This window comes from Salvelinus fontinalis, chromosome 38 (genome assembly GCF_029448725.1).
Source record: "Salvelinus fontinalis isolate EN_2023a chromosome 38, ASM2944872v1, whole genome shotgun sequence".
NCBI classification, from domain to species: domain Eukaryota; kingdom Metazoa; phylum Chordata; class Actinopteri; order Salmoniformes; family Salmonidae; genus Salvelinus; species Salvelinus fontinalis.
Window position 1 is genome coordinate 30,405,005 of NC_074702.1, and position 20,535 is coordinate 30,425,539.

The 20,535-nt window shown below is 42.1% G+C and overlaps 1 protein-coding gene across 25 annotated transcripts in view; it reads right to left on the reverse strand.

The window, feature by feature from the left end:
• Positions 1-12,818: 12,818 nt before the first annotated feature.
• plecb (plectin b) overlaps positions 12,819-20,535 on the reverse strand; it is a 188,137-nt gene continuing 180,420 nt past the window's right edge. For all 25 annotated transcript variants that reach the window (XM_055903157.1, XM_055903158.1, XM_055903156.1 and 22 more), the window contains 2 exons: positions 13,166-20,416; positions 12,819-12,909 (listed from right to left, as the gene is read on the reverse strand). In XM_055903157.1, the coding sequence (XP_055759132.1) occupies positions 14,063-20,416 (6,354 nt within the window). In that variant the 3' untranslated portion in view covers positions 12,819-12,909; positions 13,166-14,062. The remainder of the gene's footprint in view (positions 12,910-13,165; positions 20,417-20,535) is intronic.

Sequence of the window (20,535 nt, forward strand, 5' to 3'; positions counted from 1 at the left end):
CGACAGAAATGCACGGACATCTGCAACTGGCAGTTCAGAGAGATTGATACTCTAGGCAGACAAGATCAAGCTTTCGAAATAGTAGCAATACTCCAGATAAGGGTTTGGTTGGTCCCATAAGAGAGCAGCAGTGTCTTCAGCTGTTTAACAAAGAGAAAGTGAGCCAGCCCTCCTCCTTCTCCCTGAGTGGGTCTGGCATGGGTGAGACCCCGGTATGCCAGGGCCACTGTTCTAAACCCACAACAGCTGATCCTGGTTTTCAGCTAGCTCCAAATCCTCTTAGAAGTAAATGAATCGTTTCACCAAACCCGCTGTCCCTTTCCATTTCACACCATGGCCTCAACCACACGTAAACCCCGTTCCAAAAGACTGGCTGGTGTACAGTAGTTGAAGAAGCACTGGATCAATGGGGCTACGAAGCAACACACTATTAACAGGCTGGGCAGCCAGGCAGTTGATTATTTCCCAGTTTCTCTACCATTAACCTCCCATCTGCCGCCTATGCTGTATGTAAGACTGGGAAGTGTAGGTTCTGATATGGGGAGATGGGATATAGGGGCCTAAAATAACACAATTCCAAATTGGTTGCAAATGGGGCCAAATTTGATCACAGACCTCATGTGCCAGAAGACCTGAGAGCACTAAAGTAGATTAATCCTGCTGGCTGCATGGCATGTCCCCCCTTCTCCTCCACAACCTTCCTTCTCTTCCCTCTCTGCTCCGCCTTCAAATTAAACAAGACCTCAGTGGATCCTCTATGGCTCCAGTAGCCTATGTGGTAATTAGCACTTTGGCAGCCACACCCACCCCTCACATGGGGAGCCCTCTTCATGAGGAAATGAAAAAGGGGTCCCTTTGACGGGTCAAAACTAAAGCACCATGCAACACCATTACACACACACACACACACACACACACACACACACACACACACACACACACACACACACACACACACACACACACACACACACACACACACACACACACACACACACACACACACACACACACAGTTGTTTAACACTAAAGGGGTTGCTTCCCAGAAATGTGTGGGTTTGGGTGAAAAGGAGTTAGGGGCTTCCCTGGGGTGCCTGGATACTGGAAATCTTCGTCCCAGGGTGGAGGGATTCAACAACAAAACCAACGGCCCAACCCCCTTATGTGATTGGTCTGTTCACAGGAAGATTAGATTGAAAGCTTCCACAACAAGTAAAGAGTCAGAACATAAAAGAAGCCGCTACATTGTCAATAACCTTTTAGTATTCCCATGGAAAGGTTGATGACAACAAATGTTGAAGAAACACAAAAACACAATTAATCCCAGGACCAGAAAGAAGTGGATAACCACAATTCAAAACATTATGAACACACACACACACACACACACACACACACACACACACACACACACACACACACACACACACACACACACACACACACACACACACACACACACACACACACACACACACACACACACACACACACACACACACACACAACCACACACCCAATCCCTCCCCTCCCTATCTTTACCACTTGGTGATTCACAGCAATCAACACCAACGCATCTTCCCAAGTCATTATCTGCCGTCATCAGAGAGGGGCTACTGTTTGCCCACTGCCATCAAGCCAGAGGAGAGGAGAATAGGCTGCTATCTCTCACCCCTCTTCCTGGTTCTGTTTACAGGTTATGTGTGCAGGGCTTATTTGAGATGCAGACTTTGCAGCGGGCCAAGGGAAATTAGAGACCTTTAGAGACAGAGGGACACAGACACTCTTTATCCAGCAGTTCCTCAATAGCGGGGGGACGGAACAAAGAAGAGAGGAACTTTTGGCCTTAATTCGTTTCTCTGAATGGAGAGATTGCTTTTCTGACTTTTGAGTGACGCAACACAGCACTTCTTACACAACGCAAACGCTTCAAGTCATTTTCACAAGGTGGAACGTTCAGCGTAAACTTCTAGGCCTACTTTTTTTTTTTAAACGAATCAAATGTCTGCTTCACAGCCGTTTATGAATCACCTTAACTTGGTTTTTGAAGGCTGTTAGGTTGTATGGAGAAACATGGCGAAGTTCAACAGTCACGGAATGGAATAAAATGTCCCGAAGTGGAGTGAAACAGTGAAGTACTATCTGATACTGTCATTCACAAGTCAAATGTTTCTTTTCCTATTGCAAAACATTTTTTGCCACAGTATGTTTTAAAGAACATGACCCACTGTCAGAGCATGTGTTAAGGAGCAGGTGTGTCTCTCTCCTGTGTATTGTTGGCATGTTGGGGGACGTTGTGTTGTGTCTCAATTATACAGTTAGCTTAGCGAACTAACGAGTTCCCACAGACCAGACTGACAACAGCAGTGGAGCAGACTAGCAGCATTAACATGACAAAGGCTTATGGAGATGTGCACTGTGACAAAGGCACAGTACTGAATAAAGACTACCTGCATTTAACCCCATACTCACTGGAAGAGGCACAGGGGCCCCCACACCCTCGGCTCACCACTGAACATAGCGGTCTACCTTATAGCTCATAAAAAATCTTAAACACTGACTCCTTTAAGTTGAGTCGTACATGTGTCATACACACATTTCGGAGTCACACACACACACACACACACAACAAAGCGTGATGATGCCATCCTAATGAACAAATATTTAGCAATTCAATATTAGAGAAAAAACAATTGGCTTTGGCTTGATGGATAAGTTCACCCGAAGGTCATGTGTATTTATCCAGTTCAAAACCTGATTATAAGATTAAACAATTCAGTTGTTAGCGTTATAATCAATGAATCAAACAAACAATTAGGACAATGGAACTTTTAGTAACACTAAATGTACCAAAACCTATCAATCACAATAAGGTCCTCCTTTCCCTCTGTGGTAACACAGTACTCACATCCACAAAGAAGACAAAAAGGCTAAATGAATGCAGAGAGTAGTGACGTGATGCTGAAACACCACAGTATGGCGATTGATTCAATCAGTGTCCGTGTTGTAAAGAGCCTTGGTGTGCTCTTCCGTCGGGTCATATTGATGCTTTAAATCTGTGGATTAGGCTAGCTATCGGAGTCGAGGCCCTTGTTCATTATCCCAAGTCTAAAAGAACACTGTCACTGATGGTGATATAAAATATCACCCTTCAAGACACACTAATTATTGTGCAACGCTCAGATGTCGTTGTCCGCCACTAACAGATAAAAAAGACTAATGGCTGGGGGTACACACAACAAATGCCTTTTTGGCCAGACCACAGCACTCGGTAGGATCCTGTTTTCTCTTTTCCTTTTTTCTCTCCTCGTCCTCATCCTCCCATCTGAGTCTAATGTCCTTTCAGTCTGTTCGCTCATGTGTGCAGTGGGCCTCCACTGGTGAGCGTCTCTCCAGCCTCCCTGTCCCAGCACAGCACAAAAGAGCTTGCCTGCCTGCCCCTCTCCCCAAAGGAAACTTGCTGCAGGACACGGAGGAGCGAAGACCACCACCTCGATCTCCGCTTGAGTCCGTCTGGCTCTAGATTCTTCTCTCTCACTGATTCCCTTGCTCTTTTTCCTTCTGTCTGAAGTCATACGTGTAATGTGTCTCCCTCTTCCGACTCTTGCTCTCTTGTTTGTACAGTTTTTCTCTCGTTCTCTGTTTAGCGGTATCATGCCAGCCCCCTGGGTGAGAGAGCATTTATTTCTCTGGGGCTTAGGGCATATTATTCGATAGTGATGCTCAGCCCAGCGCCATGGGAACAGTGTATTACACAATAGGGGCCAGCCTCAAATCACTGTTTTTGTTTGAAATCTTCTTTGGATTTCTCCCAGCCCACACAATTACCGTTAGACCAACAAGTTGCATCATGGGGGATGGGTATTGTCCAGTCCTCTAGCATCCTGTGAATGGATAATATATCAACGTTGTTCACTCATTCTTCTCCTTGACTTAATATCCAGCCGCCTCTCCATCAGTGTATTTTGCTCTGTGTTATTGGATGCACAGCAACAAAGGATGGAGGACGATGTCCGTCTTCAATGGTTCCGTGGATATCCATTGATGATGATGGCAATAGGTTGATAGCCTCTTTCAGTAGATCCCACGACAAGGATGTTGCTTTACTAAATATGCCAAGGCCCTGTTCATTCTACTGCTAAGTGCGTAAGTGCGTAATGTACACTAAACCTCAGAGAATAATTTTATTCGGAGGGAAAAGACTGATGTTAGCAATGTTGATATGAAATGTCTTATTCATATATATAAAACAAATGACATTCAAGCTGTAGGTTAAATAGGTGAACGAGAGAAAGGTAAGGATCCTAGCAACTCAACAACCCAACTGACCGTATGGTCCAGAGGAGGTAGCCTCATCTCCATGCTCTTCAGCCAGTGTCGCAGGGCTCGGATTTGACCTCTGAACTCCCCCTGCCATTGGCTCCACTCCTCTGACTCCCTCCTGGAAGCATACAAGCCCACAAAGCTTGTGTCAATGTCACTATTCATCTCATACAGTTGAAGTCGGAAGATTACATACACTTAGGTTGGACTCATTAAAACTTGTTTTTCAACCACTCCACACATTTCTTGTTAAAACTAGTTTGGCAAGTTGGTTAGGACATCTACTTTGTGCATGACACAAGTAATTTTTCCAACAATTGTTTACAGACAGATTATTTCACTTATAACTCACTGTATCATAATTCCAGTGGGTCAGAAGTTTACATACACTAAGTTGACTGTGCCTTTAAACAGCTTGGAAAATTCCAGAAAATGATGTCATGACTTTAGAAGCATCTGATAGGCTAATTGACATCATTTGAGTCAATTGGAGGTGTACCTGTGGATGTATTTCAAGGCCTACCTTCAAACTCAGTGCCTCTTTGCTTGACATCATGGGAAAATGAAAAGAAATCAGCCAATCAGTCAGAAAAAAATTGTAGACCTCGACAAGTCTGGTTTATCCTTGGGAGCAATTTCCAAACGCCTGAAGGTACCACGTTCATCTGTACAAACAATAGCACGCAAGTATAAACACCATGGGACCACACAGCCGTCATACCGCTCAGGAAGGAGACGCGTTCTGTCTACTTGAGATGAATGTACTTTGGTGCGAAAAGTGCAAATCAATCCCAGAACAACAGTGCACTGGTACACTTCACAAAATAAATGGCATCATGAGGTAGGAAAGTTATGTGGATATATTGAGGCAACATCTCAAGACATCAGTCAGTAAGGTAAAGCTTGTTCGCAAATTGGTCTGCCAAATGGACAATGACCCCAAGCATACTTCCAAAGTTGTGGCAAAATGGCTTAAGGACAACAAAGTCAAGGTATTGGAGTGGCCATCACAAAGCCCTGACTTCAATCCTATAGAAAATTTGTAGGCAGAATTGAAAAAGCGCGTGCAAGCAAGGAGGCCTACAAACCTGACTAAGTTACACCATCTCTGTCAGGAGGACTGGGCCAAAATTCACCCAACTTATTGTGGGAAACTTGTGGAAGGCTACCCGAAACGTTTGACCCAAGTTAAATAATTTAAAGGCAATGCTACCAAATACTAATTGAGTGAATGTTAACTTCTGACCCACTGGGAATATGATGAAAGAAATAAAAGCTGAAGTAAATCATTCTCTCTACTATTATTCTGACATTTCACATTCTTAAAATAAAGTGGTGATCTTAACTGACCTAAGACAGGGAATTTTTACTAGAATTAAATGTCAGGAATTGTGAAAAACTGAGTTTAAATGTATTTGGCTAAGGTGCATATAAACTTCCGACTTCAACTGTATGTATAGGAATACCTGCCTAACCAGATACCTACTGTAACTTCAAATACCTAGAGTATTGTAAACTGCTTTTCCAGCTACACTGAAAATGGAATTTGTATTTAAGCAATAAGGCACGGTGGGGTGTGGTATATGACCAATATACCACGTCTAAGAGCTGTTCTTAGGCACGACGCATCGCGGAGCCCTATACACAGCCCTTAGCCGTGGTATATTGGCCATATACCACAAACCCCCGAGGTGCCTTACTGCTATTATACAACTGGTTACCAACGTAATTAGAGCAGTAAAAATAAATGTTTTGTCATACCCGTGATATACCACTGCTGTCAGCCAATCAGCATTCAGGGCTCGAACCACCCAGTTTATAATTTAGCATCTTAGCATTTTTTGGATGGATAAATAGTGTCATTAAAAGTGTTATTATACATAATTATTGGGACAGTGAGATATTTTTTCCATATCGGGTGCACCGTTTAGAAAGATTAGCACTTTTTTATACTTAACAAAAATAAATGCAACATGCAACAATTTCAAAGATTTTATAGTTACAGTTCATAGAAGGAAATCAGTCAATTGAAATAAATTCAATAGTCCCTAATTTAGGGATTTCACATGACTGGTCAGGGGCACAGCCATGGGTGATTCTGGGAGGACATAGGCCCACCCACTTGTGAGCCAGGCCCAGCCAATCAGAATGAGTTTTTCCCCACAAAAGGGCTTCATTAGAGTGGCCTTTTATTGTCCCCAGCGCAAGGTGCACCTGTGTAATGATCGTGCCGTTTAATCAGCTTCCTGATATGCCACACCTGTCAGGTGGATGGATTATCTTGGTAAATGAGAAATGCTCACTAAAAGGGATGCAATTTTAATTTTTTTATTCATTAAAATCATTGTTTACTGAAATAACTAATAACTATACACATATCAATTACCCAATGTTTGTAATTGGACCAATTTACACTTATTTTTTTGTTATCGTCTTTGTACTGTTGGACCATCCAGGTCAATGACTTTAGATCCAGGCACACTGGTCCACTAAACTGTGACAATTGACCAAATGTCATCATCACCAGCCATTTGTTCAGTTTGACCTGACTGATGGTGGGTGATGGGCATGGAGCCCAGTGCAACATGTCTAACACATTGAATTTGTATTTAATTACAAATGTGATGATCTGGAAATGCATACAGAAAGGAAAATTCACCAATAGGTGAATTGTTGAAGTTGTGATGGTTATGTGTTGAATTTAACCATGGCCACCTTGTTTTTGCATCTACTAAGGACGCACGATATATCGGTGAACATATCGTAAACGTAAAAATGCCAATATCGATATCGGCGCGATGTTTAGTTTAACGCCGGTGTGAAAAACTGATGTCAAGGCTGACGTGCATACCTATATAACGTACATTACCTTTCAAAAGTTTGGGGTCACTTAGAAATGTCCATGTTTTGGAAAGAAAGGCACATTTTATGTCCATTAAAATAATATCCAATTGATCAGAAATACCGTGTAGATATACCATGTAGACATAGTTAATGTTGTATAACAATAAGAGCTACGATAGTAATGTTCTCTGGGTATCACTGAGTAGACTGATACCCCATGTCATTGATCCACAATCCATAGGTAAAGCTGTACAGTGAAATAGCTATGCTCCCAATGCAACTCTAAAGTATAACACATTCAGTGTGATTTTAATAGATTTTTGTCAAATTAACAAATGATTGTCTTTTGTTGATTTTATATAACAACATTCCAACCTCGTTTAGCATGATCTATTCAATTATGGCATAATTCTACTATTTGTATTCACTTGCGTCACTGTCAATGACATTCGTTTATTTTGAAGGCTAACCGCAAAGTCCACTATTGTGCCTAATCCTTATTGTGGCTAGCTTCACATAGATGGGTCCGACCACCATTAATTAAATAACTGTTTTATAAATTAGGGTTATTTTAGATGATGACACCTAGCTATATAGTTAGCTAGCTAACGATATCTACTGAAACAGATTATGTAGTTTGCTATGTTTTTGGGGAAGAACATTGTTTGCATCCATGAGCTAGCTAGCTTTTTTTAATGACCAGCACTGTAGGTGCGTGAGACAACTTTACCAGCATCATAGCATACGTATCGATGAATCGTTGTGACACATGAAATACGAGTGATAGTGTAATCAATGTGTAATAACTACGTAAAAAATGTATGAATGCGTTAAATTATTATGTGACGTGCAGTCATATTCAAGTCCTGATTGGTCAACAAGCTTTTTGACACATGCAAAAAGAACCAAACGGCGTTCCATAGAAATCCTGGTTGAGAATGAAACAACTGAACAAATGAACAATGAAACAGCACAGCAAGTAAGTGAAATAAATATGTTTTGATTATGTTTTAATGGTAATGGGGATATAAGTAAATACCAACAAAATAACTTTTTGGTCAGTGTGGTGTGTGTGTGTGTGTATAACATTTATTTAACTAGACAAGTCAGTTAAGAATAAATTCTTATTTACAATGAAGGCCTACCCCGGCCAAACCCGGACGACGCTGGGCCAATTGTGCGCCGCCCTATTGGACTCCCAATCATGGCCGGGTGTGATACAGACTGGATTCGAACCAGGGACTGTAGTGATGCCTCTTGCACTGAGCTGCAGTGCCTTAGGCCGCTGCGTCCATGTGTGTGTGTTAACTATTTAACTGTACTAGAATGCTTAAAAGGCCGCAAACATTTAAAATATCGGTTATCGGTATCAGGGTTTTTTTGCAAGGAAAATATTGGATATCGGTATCTGCCAAAAAATGTAATATCGGTGCATCACTAGCATTTACCCATACCCAGAGCTTGGTTCCTTGGATGTGGGTGTTGCAAATCCATACACACTCCCTCTTTCTTCCTGAAACAGACAGCAAAAATAAGCATACATCAGAGATTATTATTTTGTGTTTGCTTTCACTCAATATACAGTATTATACAATGAATTAGTGCAGCTGAATTGGTCGTGATCAGGACACTGAGTTTGTCCTCATCGATACATTAGTATAGTACTACCAAAGTTCAAATTCAGGTATTTAGTTTTACTGCTCTCTACTGGTAGGTCTGTTACAGCACTGTCTTCCCAAAGCACTGCCTCACCCCATTCTCGGATGTCTTACCTCCTCGTCACCCCTCTCTGGGAGGGGTGGGAGGGACAGGGTCAGTGAAGGGTAGTCAAGGCAGTCATTAGAGGTATTCTGGCAGGTAGACGGCACATCTCTCATATTGGCTGGATCTTCCATCAATGTCAAAGGCTAACATTAGCATAGAAAGAAACACACATAGACATATAGATAGACTAATAGAGCACAACTTCCACACCCTTCCACACAGACACACATATACTGTATATCTGAGTCTCTAATAACGTTCTCCAAGTCGCTGACAGAAAATGTATCCATGATATGAAGTTGGTAGCTGAATCGTGAATGAGGGGATGAGGGTTCATTGTTTGCTTGTATTCCAAGACCTCTGATTCCAAGAGGACATGAGTTGAAATTACTTGTATGTCAAACTAATAGTGCCCTCATAATGGTGAAATTAAATAATGCAGACAGTAGTGCTTGTAGACAGCAAGTAGAGGGCATTAAAGACACTACTTCATTCACCTATAATGATTCTACTATGGTATACTGTAACAGTGGTGTAAAGTACTTACAGTGAGCACCATAATTCATTGGACAGTGACCATTTATTTTGGTTCTGTACTCTAGCACTTTGAGTTTGAAAGGATACAACGACAATGAGGGTGAAGTGCAGACTGTCAGTTTTATTTGAGGGTATTTTCATACATATCGGAAGAACCGTTTCGAAATTATAGAAGCTTTTGTACATAGTACCCCCCATTTTCGGGCATCAAAAAACATTGGACAGTTTAACATAATGTAGAATAAAGTAATCATTGTTAATATTTGGTTGCATATCCTTTGCATGCAATGACTGCTTGAAGTCTGCGATGCATCGACATCACCAGACGCTGGGTATCTTCCCTGGTGATGCTCTGCCAGGCCTGTACTGCAGCCATCTTCAGTTCCTGCTTGTTTCGGGGACTTGCCTTCAGTCTCCTCTTCAGCATGTAAAATGCATGTTCAATTGGATTCAGATCCGGTGATTGACTCGACCAGTCAAGGGTTTTCCACTTTTTGTCATCAAAAACCCCTTCGTTGCTCTAGCAGTATGCCACACTCCTGCTCTCCAATGAGTTTGGAGGCATTTGGTTTTATCTGAGCAGATCAAATATTTCTGTATACTTCAGAATTCTTTATTCTACTTCTGTCTGCAGTCACATCATCGATGAAGACAAGTGAGCCTGTTCCACTGGCAGCCATACAGGCCCAAGCCATAACACCCCCTCCACCATGTTTCACGGATGAGGTGGTATGCTTTGGATCATGGGCATGTCTTTTATTTCGCCACACTTTCCTCTTTCCATCACTCTGGTACATGTTAATCTTTGTCTCATCTGTCCACAATACTTTTTTCCAGAACTCTTGGGGCTCTTTTAGGTGCTTTTTAGCAAACTAATTTCGCCTTTCTGTTCTTCAGGCTTATCAGTGGTTTGCATCTTGTAGTGCACCCTCTGTAGTCCTGCTGGTGTAGTCTTCTACGTATGGTAGACTTTGACACATCTACACCTGCATCCAGGGGAGTGTTTTTGATCTGTTGGGCTGTTGTCAGGGTTTTTTTCTACACCATAGAGAGTATTCTCCGGTCATCCACTACAGTGGTCTTCCTCAGCCTACCGGGTCTTTTGACATAATGGAGTTCACCGGTTGTTTTTTTCTTGTTAAGGATGAACCAAACTGTTGACTTGGGCATGCCCAGGGTTTTTACAATGTTCCTGATTGATTGATTTTCATTTCTGAGCCTTATGACGGCCAGCTTCATTTGCATCGACACTGCTATCTTCCTCATGTTGTCACACCCCAACAACAACCTCCAAAGGCAATAGCAAAGTCTAGAATCAATACATTCATCAACACCTCTCCTGCATTCACTAACGGCACAAATGAATACACCTGCCTAACGACACAGATCTGTAAAGCCAATTCAACAAATACTTGTAGTACCTTAAAATGGGGGGACCATATACAAAAGGTGCTGCCATTCCTAAACGGTTCATCCGATATGTATGAAAATACCCTCAAATTAAAGCTGACAGTCTGCACTTCACCCTCATTGTATCCTTTCAAACTTAAAGCGCTACAGTACAGAACCAAAATAACAAAAAAATGGTCACTGTCCAATGAATTATGGTGCTCACTAAGTAAAATACTTTCAAGTAATACTTACGTCGTTTTTTGGGGTATCTGTACTTTACTATTTATATTTTTGACAACTTTTACTTCACTACAGAAAACAATGTACTTTTTACTCCATACATTTTCCCTGACACCCAAAAGTACTAGTTATATTTTGAATGCTAAGCAGGACAGGAAAATTGTCAAATTCACACACTTAAGCATACATTAGCAATTACATTTACTTCTGATACTTAAGTACAGTATATTTAAAACTAACTACTTTGACTTTTACTCAAGTATTATTTTACTGGGTGACTTTCACCTTTGTCATTTATTATTAAAGTATTTTTACTTAAGTATGACAACTGTGTAATTTTTCCACCACTGTACAGAACAATGTTTTTAAGCTTAAGTATATGCATACCACAATAAAATGACTAAACTAAAGTATAAGGCCTACCACAAAATACATTAAACTGAAACTGAAGTCATTTGAATCAATTGAGCAATTTTGTATGACAAAACATACAGTATATCAGATACTGCTACCAATAAATTGGTTTATAGCCTTTAGTGTGAGAATCTATAATGCGCCTACAGCTACACACAATGTAATCTTATGTGTTATGCTGAAAATAGTGATATGTTCTGTATGCTGTACCATCACTGTGTAGATAATTCCATTGTCAGAACGTGTGATTTACCTGGATATTGAAATGTAGTGGACAAGATTACCTTTTTAATAGCACATTTATTTACATTAAAGCGTTATCACCAAAACATACACCAGATTCCACTCACCATGCCACTCAACACAAAAAAATCTGTTAATGAGCAAAACCAACCATTTAGTTTTGATGAAATATCTTGCAATATCTTGCATTTAACAAAACACGTTTTGCAGAGAAGGTTCATGTCCTATTCTCTTCTTCTTACAATTCTTTTTTCCCCAAAAATATATATTACCAAGCTAGTAAAACATGCAGAGCAAAAATGTATTATATAAGATATGAAAAATATGATGAAAAATGAAAACGAAGATTTACAGAAGTATAACACTTCCTAGAAGCAGAACAGAAAAAAACATACTTGGTATGGAAAACAAGAGCCACAAGACTGGTTGAAAAGCAACATATGACAAAGCTTCAAAATCATTTTTGCAAAGGAAATATGCAAAATGTAGGAAAATGTCTTGAAATGTATTCATCCTATAAAATATGTACATTCATTCAATGTATTGTAATATCAGATCATATATTGCAATGTCATCTCAGCAACTATTTACTTTGGTTTTGACTGATGTTACATGAATGTTGCATACAGAAATTAAGATGACATTGAATGTTCATCTTCATGGCGCTGACCATGTGAAAGCCCATTAACATAGTAATGTGTTACATGTAAGAGGTGTAATTCAAAATAGGGGGATTATGATCAATATTCAAGTAAGAATGTTGGACAAAAATTCATGGAGTTTGTTCCTAGTATGGTATCCCAGGGAGACTTCAGGGGTCACAAGCCTCAACTGTCTTCAAAAATGAGGGAGATGCAATGGAAGCAAGGTACTCAATGGCAGATCTAAAAACAAAACAAAAATAATGACATTTGAGACAACAAAACCAACAGTAAAAAAAAAAAAAAAAGCAAAGATAATTGTAATGCAAACAAATAAATCAATTCCAAATGTATTTGATGATTTAATGCTTTATACGGTGGATGATGAATTTACCTGCATTTCTGGATGGTGATGCTGTTGAATCGGGATATCGTCCCTGTTAAGAGACTCATCAGCCATGCCCGTCTGAGTATCTGCAAATCCCCATCGAATTCTGATGGAATGAGACATCTGTCAAAAGAGGGAATCAAATCATCTTAAAATACTGAGGTGAAGAATGCATGATCATAATCATCCAACTAATAAAAACGTTTGATAGCGCTTTCTTCCAAACTAGAATTGAAATACTAGCGATAAAGGGGGAAGAGAAAAAAACAGAATCAGAATAGTAGAGAAGGTGTATGGCTGTGATGAAAGGGATAAAAGGAAAGTACATTACAAAACTACATTACTAAATTACAAAATCAGAAAACTGATTTCAACTTACAAGAACCAAAGCAACATCCAGGATGCAGATCTTTGCCTCTAATGTCAGAGGAAGCATGGTGAAGCCTGACATCTTCTTAGGACAGTCTACCAGGAACACTTGACAAGAGGTAAATGGTGGGTATAGTAGTCCATAATGATGGGTATAATAGTTCATAACTTTGGAGTGGGTGATTAAAGAATAAGGTGATGACTTGGTATATGGGCCTGTCCACTGAACAGAAAGGGCAATGTTGTCTGGGATGTAGGCAGGGAAGCAGTTCATTAAACTTTGAATATTGCAGTCGTCTTCCACTGTTTATGTAGTGTTTTTTTATTCTGCTCTGCGACTATTTGTTTTATTTTGCCAGATAAAAAAAAATATGTTTTAACTGAAATTAGTTAACTCTGGGTCATACTCTATACATACATTCAGAAATATGAAGACATCTAAAAACGTCACTGTAATATCTATGTTGGCATATTTCATAGGATATTGTCAAACAGATAAAAGAAAGAGGACAAAAATATTCTTAAGTTTAAAAAGAAAAAGAAAACTGGAAAAAAATATCTGTTCGAAGTACATATATTAGTTTCGGAAAGCTTAAGTATACAAGTTGTGTTAACGCGAACTATAAAATCAGTTGTGATCACTTTATATGAGATAAAAACTAAATCCGATACTTTGCTCTTAAAATATAAATTGACTTACTGATCAATAAAAATTGCAATAAAATGGAACAAAATATTACATTGACCTAATAATTATAAGAAATGAAGGCTGGAGAGATAAGGCATTGTTTTGAACATCTATATGAGGAACTGCATTTAATTACTTCCAGCCATTTCCGAATGCGACCACATGTGCAGAATAAATTAATTATTTGTTGTTCAAACGTAAATGTAATTTTCCTCTAAATTATGCAACTGTGGTATGCATCGGTATCATCATTGGGAAGGCTCGTTGTTCTTCTGAGCTGCATGGCCTGATCATTGCTAGAGCTGTAAGGGCTTGGGCTAGCTCATCCATGATGAGCCCATTATAAGGTCCTGCATCATATCGGCGGCCACCGTAACTGCTGGAGCTGGTGTAGGAGGAGGATGAGAAGTTCATACTGAAACCGGAACCTGTGGCATCAACGCTGCCTCTTCTGGATCCTGTTCTGGATCCAGTCCTGGACCCGGACCGGGAGCCAGCGGCAGACCCGGAATTGCTGGCATTGTATGGGCTGTACAGCCCTTTGCTTGACTGTGAGGAGGCCTCCAGCAGTCGCAGGCCAGATCCTTCCTCAACCATGCTTCTGTCCATGGCATCTTTGTAAGAGATTTTTAGTTTGGTTTTGGGACATGTCAGGTATTTGGAGTAAGCACTCACATCTCTCAGCTTCTGAGCAGTGCGAGCATCAATTGTGCCCTTTCTGATGGATTCGTCCAGTGAGACTCTGCCCTCAACATCAGGTTCAATCAGCCCCCCCGTAAGGTATTGGACTTCCAGAAAACGTTGCCCAGCTTCATAATACAGCCAGCCTTTCTTTAGAGCTTGGGAGGCAGACATTTTCACTTTGGTTCTTGGGTCCTCAAATCCATTGAAAGCTTTGTGAGCCAGGTTGATACGGTCCACCATCACCTTGTCCACAAGCCCTTTCTCGGTTGCCTCAGTAACAGCGAATCGTTCCCCAGTAGTTGGGTCGATTATGCCCCCTGTGCAGGCTTGTGCCTCAAGTAGTCTTTGGCCTGTGATATTGTCCACAAGGTTCCTGTGCATGGCCTCTGTGACTGACACCTTCTCCAAAGTGTCTGTATCCAGGATTCCAGCTACAGGGCCAGTCTCCTCTGTGGGGTCATTCCACATGATTGCAGGGGGTCTAATGGAGGGTATGGGGCTCATGGGATTGTATGATGATGAGGTGGAACCAGAGGTGGAACCAAAAGAGGATGACCGGGAGCGGAAACCACCCATGTTTCCAGACAGCATGTCAGCAAACTCAGTGATGGACAGGTTTCCGGAGCGGTATGTACTAAGTGAAGTCTGGTCGATGAGGCCTCGTGCGAGGGCGTCATCAATGTCATACTGTCTTCCTGACCGTCTGTCGATGATCATTGACTTGACAACGCCATCAGAGGATGTCTGTGTGATCTCTTCCCACTCACACTCCTGCTCAGCAAGCTCTAGGTAGGTCTGATGGTCAATGAGCTGCTTTCTATATGCCTCATAGACAGTCATCTCTTTGCCTGACTCTGGGTCCACAATGACCACTCTGCGTTTGCGGACAGAGGATTTGGAGGAGGTCTGTCTCTCGCGCTTCTTCTCCTTCAGGAGCAGGAGCACAAGGCCAGTAGCTGGGTCAGTGATGCACCTCTCCATTAGCCCAAGGTAGGTCAGGTTCTCCTCAGTGTTGGGATCAAAGAAACCCTTGGTGTCATCTGATGGATCTGTGAGAATCTCATTCATCTCCTCGTCGAAGAGGCCACGGTTGTAGGCCACCTCCACTGGCAAGCGATGACTCTCCTCTGGGTCAATGATTCCGCCAGTGGCAATCTGAGCCTCAAGGAGACGTATTCCATGGTCTTTTAAGATGAGCCCCTTCTTCATGGCCTGGAACAGAGAGATTGTCTTTCCGGAATAGGGGTCTCTGTAACCTGTCACGGCACGCTCAGCAGAGAGAAGCTTGTCTTTGAATTCTGGCCCCACTATTCCCATCTTGATAGATTCATTGACAGTAAGTTTGAGATTTTTGATTGGGTCAATTACATAGCCTGTGGCAGCCTGAGCCTCCAGCAGTTCAAAGGCAGTTCCTGGCCTGATCATGTTCTTTTTCATGGCTTGGTAGATTGATAGACGGTCATTAGTTCCCTCTACATAAACACCAGCAATACAGCTTGTGCCCTCAAGGTATTTTTGGAGTCTACGGCTAACCTCTTCCACTGAAATCAGACCTTCATTCAGCTCAGTGACCGTCTGTTGGTCGATGATCTGAGAGCGTAACATCTCCTCTATGGTGATCTGTTTTCTAAGACCTTTGAACGTCAGTCTCTTGTCTCCCAGTGACAGCAAGCGCATCCCATTGGTAGGGTCAATCTTGCATCTCTTGAGTAATTGGGCATAAGAAAGTTTCTCCTCAGTGACAGGGTCAACAAATCCCTTTACGTCATCAGCAAGCCTTTCATTTGTTTCCTTGTTGATGTATCCTCTCTGTGTGGCAATGTCTGCTGGGAGGTGGAAGTAGAAATCAGGATCCATAATGCCTCCTGTGGCAGTCTGAGCCTCCAACATTTTCAGAGCATAATCCTCCAGAACAAGGTCCTTTTTCATTGCTTGGAAGAGAGATATGATTTTGCCACTGTAAGGGTCCTTGTAGCCTGTGACCGCTCTCTCAGCTGACAGAAGTCTGTCGTGGATCTCAGGGCCGACCACACCCTTGCGGACAGCCTCATCAACAGTGAGGGTCTCGTTTCTCACAGGATCAATTATGAATCCTGTTGCTGCTTGTGCTTCCAGGAGACTAAGGGCAATTTCAGGCTTCAAGAACCCTCTCTTCATCGCTGAATAAATGCTCATCCTGGAAGTGGAGTCAGCTATGACGCCAGCAACGCAGCCCGTGCCAAACAGATACTGCTTCACACTCTGCATCTCCATAATGTCACGGATGTTTCTTTTGTCTTGCTTCAGCAGGTTGAATGTCTCCAGGTCAATGATACGGGAATTGTAGAGCTCCTCGATAGTGACCCTACGTCTGATTGTGTTGCAGGACTTAACAGTTTCACCTCTGATGATCTCTCTCTGCTCCATAATCTCAATAATGATGATGATCATGCGCTCTTTAGTGATACTGCCAGAACGATACTCCTCCATCAGCTTCTTCCTCTCTTGCTCAGGAAGTAGATTTGAGTTCATGATGTCCCAGAGACTTTTTGACCCTCCAGCAAGGGACTCAAGTGAACTGGGGAGGTCAATTTGTGATGTGGCCAGGTCATTCTGTGTCTGTTCCTCCGTGTAGAGGTATGTCTTCTCCACCACAGTAGGGGCCTGTGGCTTGGAAAGAGGTAGAAGGTTCATGCCTGAATCAGGATCTCTAGTGCACTTCTCTTTCAGCTGTTTGTATGTTACTTTAACATCTGAATTGGGGTCTGAGAAAGCTTTGTTATCGTCAGATGGTTCCGAGAAGTTGTGTGTCATTTCTTTGCTGAAAAAGCTCTTCTGATAGGCAACCTCAATAGGAACGCGGTGGCTGTTCACAGGATCAATGATTCCTCCTGAACTCAGTTGGGCCTCCAAGAGTGGCATGACATGCTCCTTAATGATTAGATCTTTCTCCATTGCTTGGAAGAGAGAGATTGTTTTGCCCGTGAAGGGATCTTTGTAACCAGTGACTGCTTTTTCAGCAGCAAGCAGTTTCTCATGTAGCTCAGGGCCGACAATGCCTGCTTTAACTGCATCATCCACTGACAGGTACTGATTCTTCACTGGATCTATAATGAACCCTGTGGCAGCTTGGGCCTCTAGAAGTGACAGGCCTGTGTTGTGTCTCAGAAGATTTTTCTTCATAGCTTGATAGATGCTGATCTTCTCCTTTGTTGGTTCAAGGTAGACACCAGCAATGCTGTCAGAGCCCTGTAGGTACTTGCTTACATTGACATTTTCGCTGACCTGTGTAGGTGTCTTTTTGCCTTGTTGGAGCATGTCAAACGTAGCTTTGTCAATGATTTTGGAATCAAACAGTGACTTGGCAGAAACCGGTGCTCTAAGCCCCTTGAAGCTGTCTTGCTCTTGTTTCTTAGCCTCTTTCTCATTTACAATGGTGATCACAATCGTGATGATCTTTTCTATTGTAATCTTTCCAGACCTATACTGCCTCATCAGGTCAATTCTCTGTTCCTCTGTAATATATTCAGAGTGGATAATTTCCCAGATAGTGAGTTTCCTCCCTTTGAAAGGACCAGACTGCAGCTCCATTGTTGCTTGGCTCATGGTCTCTTTGGTTTGGACGTCTGTGTATGTATGCTCTTCCTTTGCATTGATTGCTTGCTCAGACAGAGGAAGAAGCTGAAGGCCAGATTTATTGTCAGTGACACATCTCTTGTATAGCTGTGCGTATGTGACATTTTCCTGTGTGTTGGGGTCAAAGTAGCCTTTAACATCATCAGTTGGATTATTCAGAATCTGCTTCATTTCATCATCAAAGAAGCCTCGTTTACAGGCAACATCATGTGGGATGCGGTGGCTTTTCACTGGATCAATGATGCCTCCTGTTGCAAGCTGCGCGTCTAAGAGTCTGATGCCCTGATCTTTTGGAATGAGTTCTTTCTTCATTGCTTCGAACAAAGACACAGTCTTTCCTGTGTAAGGATCTTTGTAGCCTGTAACACCTCTTTCAGCTGACAGTAGTTTTTCATGCAGCTCAGGACCAATGACAGTTGCTTTCACAGCTTCATCGACAGTGAACTTCTGATTCTTTATAGGATCAACAACAAATCCTGTTCCTGCTTGTGCTTCCAGCAGAGTTAAAGCAGGCCCTACCCTCATCATATCCTTCTTCATGGCTTGATAGAAAGACATAGTCTCCTTAGTTGAGTCAATAACTACACCCGCAATGCAGTTTGTACCCTTCAAGGATTTGTGAACAGGCTCCATTTCAGACACCTCTTTGATTGTTTTATTGCCCGTGTGCAGCTTGTTGTAGAGGTCTTTGTCGATTATCTTGGACTCCAGTAGTTCAGTAGCAAGGACAGGTCTCCTCAGACCCTCAAAAGCGATTTCATTCTTTTTTTCCTTTTCCTCTGCCATGGTGATAACAATCTTGATGATTTTTTCCACTGTGATCTTTCCGGTCTTGTACTGACGAATAAGATCCTTTCTCTGGTCCTCGGTAAAGTACTCAGAATTGATGATTTCCCAGATAGTTACAGTCTTTCCTTTGAATTTTCCGAATGGCACAGAGACGGTCGTCTTGCTGAACACATCCTTGGTCTCCTCCTCTGTGTAGGTCGACGTGCTCAGAGCAGCCTTGTCAGTGATGGGCAGGAGCAGCACTCCTGTCTCCGGATCTGTGCTGCATCTCTGCATTAGCTGATGGTATGTTAAGTTCTCCTGGGTGTTAGGATCAAAGAATCCCTTGGTGTCGTCCGAAGGGTCCTCCAGTATCTTGTTCATCTCAGCATCAAACTGCCCCTGTTTGTATGCAGTCTCGATGGGCACACGGTGGCTGTTTATGGGGTCAATGAGTCCACCAGTAGCTATCTGAGCCTCAAGTTGCCTAATGGCATGGTCTCTGTCAATCAAGCCCTTCTTCATAGCTTCAAAGAGTGAGATCTTGTTACCGGTGTAAGGGTCTTTGTAACCAATGACAGCTCTCTCAGCAGACAGCATTTTGTTGTGCAGCTCAGGTCCGATCAGGCCTTCCTTCACAGCCTCACTGACAGAGAGTTTCTTGTTTTTAACTGGGTCTACTACATAGCCAGATGCTGCCTGTGCCTCTAGGAGGATCAAAGCCCAACCAGGAGTAATTTTCTTTTCTTTCATAGCTTGATATATTGACATTTTCTGATTAGACTGTGTCAAGACACCCCCTATACAGTTCTTGCCCTGCAGAATTGTTTTTAACTTATCCGTCTGGCTGAGGTCTTGCACAGTAGCTTTGCCATTCTTCAGCTTATCAAGCTCCTTTTTCGTCAAAAGGCCAACTTCATAAAGTCTGCTTGCAGGGACTTTCTCGCGGATGCCATCAAAAGACAATGTATCCTTCTTACTGTCAACCTCATCCCCAACACTTTGGCCATTGATAACCTGCTTTGATGTCTCCACCATGGTCATATGGATCAGTTCATCCTCGGGCACATTGTCAGTCTGGATATCGATTTCTCTGGTGTGGGAGATTGGCTCTTTATGGGCGACCTCGAGCTGCTGCAGTTTCTCACGAAGTTTCTTGTTCTCCTCGCCAAGCAGCTTTTCCTGTTCAAGTCGTTTCCTTTCAAGCTCCTGCATCTCTTTTTGCTTGTTGAGCATTTCTTTCTCAGCCTCTTTTTGTTTGTTGAGGGCAGCATCCATGGTAGCCTGAAGTTTATTTCTCTCCTCCTCCATTTGTTTCCTCTGGCGTTCCTGTTCTTCTTTGAGGGCCTTGGCCTTCTTGACCTCTTCCTCAAACTGGTTCTCCAGCTTCTTCTTCTCCTCTTCAATTTGTTTCTCCTTCTTCAACAGCTCCGCCTTCTCTGTGACGAATGTCTGCTGGAGTACTGTCTTCTCGTGTTGGATTTGTTTCTGCTGAGCATTGACCATCTAATTGAGAAAAAGGGAAAACAAGAACATAATTAGAACAATGTGAGTTTCATTTATATTTCAAATATTCCCGTAAATCTCCATCGATCCACATATTGTGCAATATAGCAAAGAAATTA